The 12,824-nt window shown below is 40.5% G+C and overlaps 1 protein-coding gene across 2 annotated transcripts in view; it reads right to left on the minus strand.

Moving 5' to 3' along the window:
• Positions 1-1,573: 1,573 nt before the first annotated feature.
• The window catches only part of LOC148417513 (Rieske domain-containing protein), a 41,383-nt gene continuing 30,132 nt past the window's right edge, over positions 1,574-12,824 (minus strand). The window contains exons 1-3 of one of the 2 annotated variants that reach the window (XM_088425280.1): positions 7,997-8,323; positions 4,440-4,555; positions 1,574-4,268 (exon numbers count right to left, since the gene is read on the minus strand). In XM_088425280.1, the coding sequence (XP_088281406.1) occupies positions 4,170-4,268; positions 4,440-4,555; positions 7,997-8,186 (405 nt within the window). In that variant the 5' untranslated portion in view covers positions 8,187-8,323 and the 3' untranslated portion in view covers positions 1,574-4,169. Of the gene's footprint in view, positions 4,269-4,439; positions 4,556-7,996; positions 8,324-12,824 lie in introns of those variants that run through there. The other variant, XM_088425279.1, reaches the window with a different exon arrangement.

Consider the following 12,824-nt stretch of genomic DNA (forward strand, 5'->3'; position numbering starts at 1 on the left):
TGTTATGTGCTGTGGCAATGGAATATTTGTCCATTCCATGGTAAATTCAGTCTAAAATGCATGCATGACAGTCACTGATAAAATGTGTTAATGTGAACAGTAAATTTGATTAAAAATTTGTACTTTTGAGACACAAAGACAAACATCCATTATAACTAACACCTAAGGACATTTTAGTATGACCTTAATAATAATAATCATAATAGTAGGAGGAAACCAGAGAGCTGAACAAAACCCACGCAGGCACAAGGAGAACATGCAAACTCCACACAGGAAGATCTTGGTTGGAATTGAAGCCAGGACCACTGAACTGTGAGGCCAACGTGCTAACCAGTCTGCCACCGTGCTGCCCAATGTAGAAACAATGACTTGATTTTTCAGGCCTCATTTTATTGTACTTGGCCATTTAATTTGAATTTGGGCAGTGATTAGACTTTATACTGTTCTGATCGACTTTACTGCAATTAGTCGATATTTGCCAGTTCATCGTAAATTGTTGCATCCAGTATTTCTTTCCCAACTGGATTTTGTTTGACAAAAAAATAACAAATATAAAAATGATTTTAGTGCATCTATACACAAAACCAAACACCATGTCTCTTCTGTGAACCCATCAGGATGATAAATAATAAAGCTAGCAGTGAAACCCCAGATATTCACCGAAGTAAGGTTTAACCAGTAATTATTTGACTGTCGTAAAATTTCCCATCATGGAGCAAAGGCACCAACACTTTCGTGACTGGGCGGTTGTGCCTCTGTCAGGAAATGGAGCCGACATAAATTATACTACCGTTGTAACAGCAGCCACCGCTAAAAATTGAACTCAACATAACAACAAAAACATACAAACCAGAGTGAATTTGTTTTTCTCGCTGCAGCGAGAAAAACAAATTCTTTTTGGATCAGTGGTTCGTATGTTGTTGTGAACCTTCCCGTGGCATATTTCAAACCAGCCGTACATCCTCCTTTGTCAGTAAAGTGATTAGAGAAAAGGAGAAACACTTATTGAGGCCAGTTTTGATGGGGGCATTTTTATTTGTGCTTTACGTGGGTGACTTCTTTTATGGTTACAGGTGTCTCAGTAAATCATAAACCTTTCTTTCTCTCATGAGAATGCTTTTTATGAAAATCTCTGTTAAAAAACGAAAGAAAAAAAAAAGCCAAATCCAAATGAACTCCAAGAGGTCTGTGGCCTGACTGCAGGGGTTCCATGAAATAATTTGGGTGTTTTGGAATTGATTTAGTTTATCTTTTAACAGTTACAGATTTGTGCCTTTCTTTGCTTAGTCTTTGTTTTTTGGCGCCGCCTATGGTCGCTGTCTGCCTAGCTCAGGGGTCGGCAACCTGCGGCTCTGGAGCCACATGTGGCTCTTTCATCCTTATGCTGCGTGCACACCGAACACGAAAATTCGCGTGGCTACACTCATTTGCGGGGCTTTCTGTCGGCGTTGTACTTTTTGTCCACTTTACGGTAGACCCAGAAAGAAGAGCATTTGTCATGACTGGACATGGTGGCGTGAGGAGGTGTGGGATGTGGGAAAGGTGGAACAAAAAAAATGCTGGCTGAGAGGGATGAGGCTCAATAAATTGCTGGTTTAATGCAAAAACATAAGCTGGGAGAACAGGACCCAAAAAATGCGACATAAAACCTAAATGCAAGACACAAACTCAACTTACGGGGGGGCTACAAGGAACGGGAGGCACAAGGGAATGATGCGTGTCCGGGAAGCACAACAGCAAGACAGTGAGGGAAGACATACAATGACCCGACAAGAACTGAATGCCAACTGGGCACACAACGAGAAGACACGACACAGCTGGGGAGAGACAAAGGCAGGGGAAGTTGATTCGATGACAAGGAGGGCAGGTATACAATCAGGTGGAAACCAATCATACAAACAAGGCTCTACGCAAGAGAAACCAAATGAGCAGGACAAGAACTAAAAAGAAACCCACAGCTTGAGAAAACCAAAATTCCCCCAAAACAGAAAACCCAACCCGAAATCACAACAGATACATGACAGCATTGCTGAGAGCTTTCATTTTACTGGGATGTGGCAAAGCCAATATTTTCACTGACAGCACCTTTCTTTTTTTTACACTGCGTGTCCCTCGCTTTACGGCAATACTCGACTGCCAAAAAAAAAAAAGTTTCAATGCCGGTCAAAAAAATCTCTAAAAGAAGACTAGGACAAGCCTAGCTGCTAACCAGCAAAAAGAGTAACTCAGACCAGCCAAGATGGACTTTTCTCTGCCGTGGTACAGGGAAAAAAGCTTGGCAAACGAACTCATGCGTTGCCAATAGCACTAATTCATCGCTCAAGCATCCTTGCCTGCTTTTTCTTCATTCAGCAAAGCATTGCACATTACAAGACATAACAAAAAGAGCCAGTTGGGCACCACCAACAGCTGGGCCAAGGTCCCAGCTCACACTTTCCTGCGTCAACAGCTTTATCTAAGGACTGGGGCGAGATGAACTAGGACTGCATAGATGTACAGCAATGCACAATATTCTAGACAAGAATTAAGCACATAATGATAACAACCAATATATGAAGGGATATATGATTCCCTTCACAATGTCGCAATCAAGTGGCCGATACCGTGCTAAATACTGAACTGACAATGCTGCACTATCGTTAGCTTAGCACAGTAACTACGGTTCAATAACTGTTAAAAACGGAAGCAAACGCTGCACATACCAGTTGTCCCAAGTTCTTGCTTCCGCCTTTCTACAAGCTAGGTGAGTGCTCTTGCTTGGCACTGTTTTGTATTGAAAGCTCAGCTGGCCATGTTGGATAGCTCGATAGCCTGCAATCGGTCACCAAAGCAGACGCCATGATTCATTCCTGCCCCCTGCTTGAGATGTTGAATGTTCCCAAAGTTTATTGGCTGTCACGACGCGAAACGCGAAAAAAGTTAAAAAATGTTAACTTCACACGAAAGGTGAATTTTCGCTTCACGTGACGTCGCGCGGACATTCACTCGCGTCGCCCGACGCGCCATTGCGCCCAGTCGCGCGAACTCCATTGACTACAATACAAAACTCTCCGCTTTTTTGCCTCGTTTGCGTTGTGCCGCGTTCAGATAAAGCTCGAAGAGCGGATGGTTTTGTATTTTGGTCAATGGAGTTATCGCGATGGGCGCAAAGACGCGTCGAGCGACGCGCAGCGCGTAAATACGCGCGATGCGACAAGTTAAAATATTTGAACTTTTGTTGCACGTCACGTCGCGTCAGCCAATCAGCTTCTGGAACGTTCAACGGCTCACACAGGGGGCAGGACTGAATCATGGTGGCTGCTTTGCGGTCACCGGAGCGACCAAACACGGCCAGCTGAGCTTTCAATACAAAGGAGGACCCAAGGAAGAGCACTCACCTGGCTTGTAGAGAGGTGGAAGGAAGAACTTGGGACAACTGGTATGTGCAGCGTTTTTGAACTTCTCGTGTCACGCGTAATTACGCGCCGCCCGTCGCTCCATCGCGTCATCGTGCGAACTCCATTGACTACAATACAAAACCGTACGCTCTTTGCGCTCCATCTGAACGCGGCATTGGATTTGTTTCAGTTCCAGAGTAGAGGAGAGATTTTGCATCGAGTTGGCCGAGTAAACATCATTTCATTTATTAGTTACAGTGGTTCACTGTGGAAAATGCCGAAGTGGCGAATATGCGTGTTTGTGGAGCACACAGCCGGATATTCAGTTTCAGTCACCTGCAGGCGGAAATGTTGTTATGAAAACTGGGTTCCCACGTGAAACATTTTGAGAGGAAGAACATGTGTCAGTGAGCATATATTTAACTATGGCAAATGCAAAAATATCATGATCTACCTCCTTTAAATCAAACTTGGCAGTTGCAAGCAGAAATCATTTTCCTTCTGCATTGAGTTCCAAGTGTGATTCGTTTTTTTCTCCGAGTTTCCCCAAACATTTTGTCAGTCTACATGAAATGCCCTGATGTCTTCTTTCATACAATTGGTTGATATCATCATTGTGTGACTTCACATGCAATCAAAGAACAAAGTCTGAGCAAGTGACAGATAAGGCTCAGGAATGCTTTCAATTGCAGGGAAAAGTCTTATAAATAGCCCCCAAATGTGCTCGCTATTGGCAAGAGGTCTTGTAATCAGCGACTTGGCATTTGGACCAGGTGTATGGAAGGTTGAAGCTCAGTTCTTGGGATGGACAGGAAAGGGCTGCAAGGAGAGACAGCTTGCATGCTTGATGTACACATCACCGTCCTCCAGCTTCACTTCATGCACTTGTTGCTAAACCAATGGAAACATCGAGACATTAGACCATCAGCAATATTTTTGACGGGTGTCCCCAGGTGCATCCAACCAAAATTTTGAGACATGCATTAAGGTTTCATGCATCATAATGAAGCATGTCCAACATTCTAGAGTTCATACAATTGCGGTTTTGCTTTCATTACTGACTTTCAATGATGTCCCTGAGTTCCCGGTCCTTAAGTCAAAGGCGTAGTCATGCCAGGGACAGAAGACCCGCAGGATTCCGTCGGCCTCCTCAATGTCCCCTTCACACAGAGGACCTCCTGGGAAAGACAAAAGGTTTCCCGCAGGCAACCAGAGTGCTTTAATTATTATTTATATAATATGATTATTTGTTATAGACATGAACAGATTTAATCGGCTGGATTGGATCAGCAGAAATTTTACATTTTGTGCAGCATCGGTGATCGGTTGTAATGGTATGATTTTTCGATCGATCGATGGCGTCATTGATCAGATCAGCAAAATAAAATGTTAAAAGTAAACGAAAGCTCATTTACTCCAGGGGCATTCTTTGCTGCCAACAATTTTCAATTTTCTCATGTACAGTCTTTTTTTCAATTCCAATATTTTGAAAAAAAAAAACAAAAAAAAACTTGGTGATTTCTGCCCCCTTCCACACGACCCCCAATTTTTCATGTATTTAATATTTATCATTCATGTTCTTAAGAATTTTTAATTCACTGACTATCTTAAGTAAATTTAGAAAGCTACTTTGATTTTTACTTTACTTTTGATAAATGTTCTTCAATGAGTTTTCACCATCTGTGTACTTTTGTTTTCTCTACTTTGCTGTGTGAAGCCCTTTATTTATTTGGTTAATTTATAAATCCCTTTAGATGACACATGCAGAGAATGAGGAGTTCTTAAGGGACAACGGAGAATGGCCCTGCACAGATTGTTATACAGCAGTGGGGTCTGCAACAACCTATTTGTGAGATTTTTAACAGTTTGCAATTTTTATTTTGTAAACTTCAGTATGGCTGAAAAGTTACAAATATACTTTAGTAGTTCTAATCAAATTGATTCTGTTGGTGAATAAAAAGGTCACTTATGTTCAGTTTAAATGATTTTTGTTGTTGTTTTTCCGCAAACATTTGCAAACTGGGGATCGTTGGAAAAGTTGCTTTCTAAAAGTCCCTGACTGTAAAAGGTTCGAGAACCCCTGCAGAACATTGAGCTGTTGGAGATTAGTGGCTGTACTATTTTGATGAATTATATCACTTGAAATCAACGACAGGAATACAGTAATTGTGTATTCTAAATAATTAATGATGATCAATTAATTGATCGATTGAGCAGCTTCAATCAATATGTAACGTTATTTGTAGCGAAAGAAGAGAGGTCAAGCCATAGACCTAGGTCTCAACAGGTACAACAGGTACAATAAGCATTGAATGTAGACATATAAGATTAAGATAAAGACCGATTTTGTTTCAGAAATAACACCAAATAGGAGATAGTTTAATAGAGAAGTTTATTAGCTTGAAGTCAAAATTGTACTCTATAAAAATCAGATTGAAGAGAGTACTGGATGTCATTAAAATTGAATTTTGTACAATAGAGGATAGTATCTGCGTAAACGTGAACATTAGAGTCTGCAGGTCGGAGAAAAATCATTTATAAGATTTGAAATAAATGAGGATCAAGTGACGAACCTTGTGGTACTCCTCTAGCTATAGGTTGAAAGTTGGAATTGAAAATGAAAGGGGAAAACTAAACACATTGTTGACAGTGAGATACTAAACCAAAAAGGGTCTAACTGACCAATACCATGAAGTAGGGCTACACAATGAATCGAATTTTATTCGCGATCACAATACTGGCTGCCACAATTAATTAAACTGATCCTCTGCGATTTTAACATTTAAAAAGCTGGCTACAGACTGTACACGTCAAATCAAGCACTTTCAGTCATCCTACCACCAGGGGGTAAACGCAAGGTTAAGACTTCATTATGACTAATGCTGGGTTCACACCGAACGCGAACGGGGCGAAAAAGCCGACAGTTTTGTACTGTAGTCAATGGCGTTCTCTTTTTGTTTTAAAAGCTCAGCTGGCCATCCAAAGTCAAAACATTGAGAAAAAGTCTCTGACTAAGGCCCTCCAATGTAAAACGTCTTTATTATTAGGACAAATCCTACATGGACATATTTAAAAAAAAAAAGAAAGCCTACACGTAGCCCAGTTGGCCGTGTTGGAGTGATTCTGGTATTTTTAGCAGGCTCCCATCAGCATCAGAGTGAAATGGCGTTGAGTTTCTCACCTGATTCCTAAGATATACCTTGCTCGCAGTCAAATGAGACCCATTTTGGAAAAGCCGAATAAATTAGAATGAATTGAGTCTGAAATGACCAAAAATGACATTTTGGCTGCTAAGTCCATACTCACTTCGAGTGATTCTGATACTTTTGTACTGTTTTTTTCTTGCAAAAAAACTTCAAGGCTGGTCTAGGTGTTGTTGCAGGCCTGTTGTTGTAGTATGTGCTTGGTTGAAAAAAGTAGTAAGTCATGAAAAAACAAGTAGGCTACATTTTTTTCATTGGTTTGCACTTAGCAAGTAGGTTAGCTGTGATGCATGTGTGACAAGTTGTTGCATGTCTTGCGTGAATGTTTTCATTATTATCTGTTTTCGTTTATTTTTAATTATTTTTAAGTATCAAGCGTTGTTCATTTACTGCTTGTTTAAAAAAAAGCAAAAAATAAAGATGTTTGTCCAAACATGATGAATGATAGTGATTAATAATAGTGATTTCAATATTGACCAAAATAATCGGGATTATTATTTTGGACATAATCGTCCAGCCCTACAATGAAGTTTGTCTTACAGGACAAAATGATCCAACATGTCAAATGTCTTTGTGAGGTCATTTACTAATGGAACATGTTGTCAAAGCCAGTGAGGATATCATTAGCAAATTTGTTGAGAAATATTTTCTAAATCACAGTTGAAGTAGGAATTAAATGTTATTTTCAGACATTATATTCAGATAACAATTAAAATATGAATAAATAAAATAAGAGTAATATAAATTAATATAAAGTCTCAAAGACTTTAACAATGGTGTTACCCATTGATACTGGTCTGTAAGTGATAATTTGATGAAGGGGAATAACCTTTGCACATTTCAAATCAGCCGGCATTTCACATGCAGAAAATGTTACAAGGAAAAAATCGGCCAAAGGAAAAGCAAGAACATGAGATATAACATTATCTCTGAGTTGCCATAGAATATACCTGTAAAGCTGTTTTGTCTTGCCTGACTGTCGGCGTTTTGTTGAGAACTGTAATGGTTTATTATTGTATTATTTTCCATGTGCACTTCAATGGGAGTAATCATATGTGAATTTGAGCTATTTGTTGGCCAGACGAGTCCTAATCTTCTGTTAAGTAGGGCCAAAAACAAATTGTTTACTGACGATTACTTTCAATGAAAAATAAACAAATGCCAGTCAGAGTGGTACGGAGCTGAAACATGGGCGTTTAAATGAATAGTACTGTATAAATTAATGAATGTAAAGAGTACAGATTAAATGACCGTTTTTGACGACGTCTATCGAAAATCACGTTTTACTTTGAAATCTGTTTTGAAAAATGAGAGCGGAAACCATGGCAAGGCCGGAACAGCCTTCATACTTGGATGTTAAAAAAAAAAAAAAAAAAAAAAGGTTCGAAAGGGGATACAACATCTTCAACCCCCCACCGGAGTGTGCACAGCGGGCATCCATGGCGAAGAACTGGCCCTTGACGAAGAAAAGACACAGGTCCGACTGCCTGCCGAACGACGAGTACATGAGTCGGCATCTCTTGGCGGAAAGCTCCGAGGCTGTGCCGATGTGTCTCCACGCGACTCCCCGCACGTTTTCCTCCCCTTCTTTTAGAGAAGAGGCCATTAAAACCCGGCGTCGCTTGCCTCTCAGATGGTTAATGCCGCAGTATTCACCTCCATTTTCCCCGTTTTGGTGTGCACAGATGCTGCATTCGAGGAAGTTGGGAAGTCGGAAATCACACGACTATTATCCCAGTTCCGACCTCACAGCGTTTGCGTCATTTAAACAACAAAAATGGCTGATATCGATCAATAGTTTCTTGTTCTGGCTCATCACAACATATTTTGACACTAAGCTTAATTTACTGTATAATGTCCTTTATTTATATAATATATCTTCAAAACATTTCATGCATTTCACAGAACAACTCAGTGCAGACGTTAACGGTGTTTCCTGACGTAAAAAAATAGCGTTGTGTTATTTCGAATAACTGTAATCATACAGATTAATATAGGTTTAAACTCTTGTAAATTATATTTTGCCATTCACGGACCGTGTGTCCACGGTGGTCGCAATGGAGAGATACGGCTGAAGACTTGCCATTATTGAGTAAGGCGATGTCAGATGAAGTCGATAGGAATTGTCAGGTGCCTTCCCCCCCAATTTTGGCAACTCAGACCTCCCAGTTCAAAGGGGCGACGGAAAATTCAGATTTCCCACCTTTATCGAATGCAGCAATATTGTTAGAAGGCTAAGTGTGTGCGTGCACGCACATGATGTGCGACGAAACATGGATTGTCAGTTTCTTTTGACTTGTATCTCCATAGTTTCTTGACATTCAAAAGACAAAACAGATTCACAGATAACTAGATCAAAGGGCAGATGAACTACAAGATTAAAGATTTCTTGTAGTCAATAAACAATACCATCCAGGCTAAAAAAAAAAACAAAAACCCAAAAACAGAACTTTTTCTAATTCACTGTTTTCTTTTCTTGTTCACTGTATTTCACTTGTGCTTTTACCGTAATAATAAAACTTATTATTTCAGGCAATTTCAGACAATTATATTTAACAACAATGACAAATGGTAATTTAACAAAAGAGATTTTAAAATTATGTTTTGGACCTGTAATTTCAATACTGTGACATTTTTGCTCAAGGTTATCATACGTCAGCATTTGATATTTTACCATGCCTGAACCCAAATGAATTACGCTCAATGAATGCACTGTACTGGATTAAAGTGTCAAAGACTGAGCTTTTCACCCAGAGAGTTAAAAAGGGAAATAAAGGAAATTGGTGTTCTTGTCAATGTTCCCTCTAATTTTTCAATGCGCCTGAGCATTCACACAAACTTCCTGAGCAGGCTTTGGACCACGGTGAGCAACTTCTGACATGCACACAGTGAGTCACCGTGCACATATCTGATGCTCCTAAAGTGACCAATATCACATAAATCACATTTTTTCATTCATGAGCGAGGAAGGAGGGGGGCTCTGAGTAATGCGCTTTTGGGTACTTATCCTGTCGTTTATGAAGGGATAGCTGAGGTGAAAAGCGTCCAGGACCAATCAGGGAGAACGATGCATCTGTGATTGACATGTTTGTAAGAGCCAATTCACAGCATTTCACTTAACAGAGTTACTTTAAATGTCATTTTTTTGTAATGGCCAAGAGCTAGAAAGTTATTTGTTTGTGGGTTGTTTTTCCTCACTGCCCAATGGACATTTATGTTACTGCCCCTTTAAGGCAGAGGGAAAGGTGCATAATACTGGCTCTTTAAAAGCCTTAGACCAGTATCACTTCAGAGTGATCGCAGATTAGAGAACAGGGTTTCTTTACCGTAACATTTGCCTTTTATTTAAAGTATTTTTGTTTGAAGAGCTTTGGAACTACTTTGGAATTACATTTATTATTTTATTGTGGATTCTTTTGAAAATTTTATTTATTGTATTTGAACCTGGGCAAGCATACAAGTAAACCAGGCAGCCAGAAGTCTCAACCCGCACAATGTTGCTTAAAAAAAAAATCACAACTATTTTTGTTTGTTTTCAACACGTTTGTCATTAATATTATTTTTATATCTTGAGCAATAAGTGTTTTAGACATGACAGTGTGATGTATATAGCACTTGTCCCCATGGCAATAAACGAGCCAGGTTGTGAAAAAGAAAAAAAAATCTCACTCACTTTGACCGCTTGTTGTTCTACTTGCATATACTCCCAACAGTCATTCCATCTTAAAAGTATGGCGTTATATTTGTGCCACAATTACGAGCGTGCGAAAAAAAATTTGAGCGGAGAAAATCAAACTGATCGAGCGAAAACAGATTTTGAGCGCAAGAAAAAAACTAATGAGCGCGTAATGCTCGCTCGGGATAGCCCTCTCTCGCTCAACATCTCGCTCTCGCTCGCGATACTCCTCCCTCCCTCGCTCAACATCGCGTTTGCTCAACATCGAGCTCTCGCTCGCTCGAGTCGTCCTCTGCGCTCGCTCAGTTCTGCTCACACGTTACGTTTGTGCCACAAAACCAGCCAATCAGAGCTTGTAAAAGCACTTTGATTGACAGCTTGGTATCCAATGAGATTGGTTATACACTATCCGTTGACACACTCTCGTTTGCCCTGTGTTCACCTGGAAAGGGCAAACGAGAGTGTGTCAACACGGACTTGGGCTGGAGAATGACTTTTAATATTATTATTATTACTGTATTGTATCATTTGACAGAAATACCTTGTTAGTTTTTGTACTTTAATAATATAAGCCCACCCCTCCCGCCCACGTCGATGTGACGCACTCTCGTTTGCTCCTTCCGGGTGAACACAACAAGCAATCTCATTGGATACCAAGCTGTCAATCAATGTGCTTTTACAAGCTCTGATTGGCTGGTTTTGTGGCACAAACGTAACGCGTGTGCAGAACTGAGCGAGCGCAGAGGACGACTCGAGCGAGCGAGAGCTCAATGTTGAGCAAACGCGATGTTGAGCAAGGAAGGGAGGAGTATCACGAACGAGAGCAAGATGTTGAGCACGAGAATGCTATTGCGAGCGAGCAAAAAGGAATTTTGAGCAAGAAACTTCTTTTCAAGAACTTTTTTTCTGCGCTCAAAATCTGTTTTCGCTCGCTCAGTTTTATTTTCAACGCTCACATATTTTTTCCGTGCGCGCGTAATTGTGGCACAGATATAACGCCATATAAAAGAAGCACATTTCTTTTTTACTATCGCTGGATGAGTGGATGTGTCGCTGCTCGTTCATTTCGCAAAGAAAAGAGGTTAGCGTGTGCATTTCTTAATTCCGCACTGTTTGCTAGCTAACCTGCACTGCGTGTCTATGCAGGGAACATTTCTGTCCATGCGTTTGATTGGATGAATAGTGTCAGTGAAACTTATCGTATCATTGGCTGGACACTTGTCACTCGCTGTCACGATGCAAAATGGTACAGAAAACAATATTATTGGTCTAATTAATCAGATAAGATGAGGTCTAATATTAGATATCACTTAATATGTTTAGATTGCATTTTGTTTTATGCACAGCATAGCTTTTCTTGTGCGCTGAGAACATGCGAGCAGTGCGAAATTGCGCACACGCACAGTTTAGAGGGAATACTGGTTCTTTTCCACAATGGTGTAAATGCTCATTTTTAATAGCACCACACTGCATGTGTCTGTGAATATCAAAATACAGTCGAGTCTCCCCCTGCTCAGATTTTGACGAGACATGGTGCGAGATTTAACTGTTCACCGTTTACCGTAAAACCAGTCCCTTGTGAGCATCCCCTAAACAAGTGGTTTTCAAATAGGGGTATGTGAATAAGTGAGTTCCTGTATATATTATTAAATGTAATGATTTTTTAATACCATTACATTTCCTTTTCAAATCAAGAACAATTGGAACATGGAGCAATATATGGCTAAATTGTGTTAAACTGACATCTGTGTAAAAAACATGCAGACATGCATGATGTTATACAGTAAAATAGAATATGCATTTGAATACCACATCAAATGTAGTTTCAAAGTTTGAAAAAATCTGAAATGGATGGCAGAGCAAATGCTTTGCGCTGGTTAGAAATACTTAGATGAAAAAAAAAGATTGAAAGGGGGATACAACATCTGTAAAAAGCGGTTGAGAACCACTGTCCTGAAAAACAACGAATTTCTTAGGGTTGAGTTAACAGATGAAAAGTGTGACACATTCATCCATCCATCCATTTTCCACCGATTTAGCCTGGATTTTCATGGGTCGGCAGCACCTTGAGCAGGGAAGAAAAGACTTTCCTCTCCTCTCCGACCACCTCGTCCATCTCCTCCGGGAAGATCCCCAGGCGTTCCCAGGCCAGCCAAGAGACATAATCTCTCAAGCGTGTCCTGAATCATTCCTGGGGCCGCCTCCTGGTGGGACATGTCCAGAACACCTCACCAGGGAAGTGTCCAAGAGGCATCCTAACCAGATGCCTGAACAACTTCAACTCATTCTTCTGAATTTATTTCAGCAGCTTGTATCTGGGACTTCTTACTTTCGGTTACAACCCACAGTTTTTGACCATAGTTGAGGGCAAGAACATAGACCAACCAGTAAACACAACAGGTACAGAGTCCGCAGCACAGCCGCTTCACCAATACACCTGCCAATCTCTTGTTCCATCCTACCCTCACTTGTAAGGAAGACCCCAAAATATTGTCCTCTACTTGGGGCAGGACATCATTCTCAACCCGGAGAGGGCACTCACCCTTTCCGACTTAAGCCCATGCTCTG

This window comes from Hippichthys cyanospilos, chromosome 10 (assembly GCF_059441005.1).
Source record: "Hippichthys cyanospilos isolate Australia breed blue-spotted pipefish chromosome 10, RoL_Hcya_1.0, whole genome shotgun sequence".
In the NCBI taxonomy this organism is placed as follows: Eukaryota; Metazoa; Chordata; class Actinopteri; order Syngnathiformes; family Syngnathidae; genus Hippichthys; species Hippichthys cyanospilos.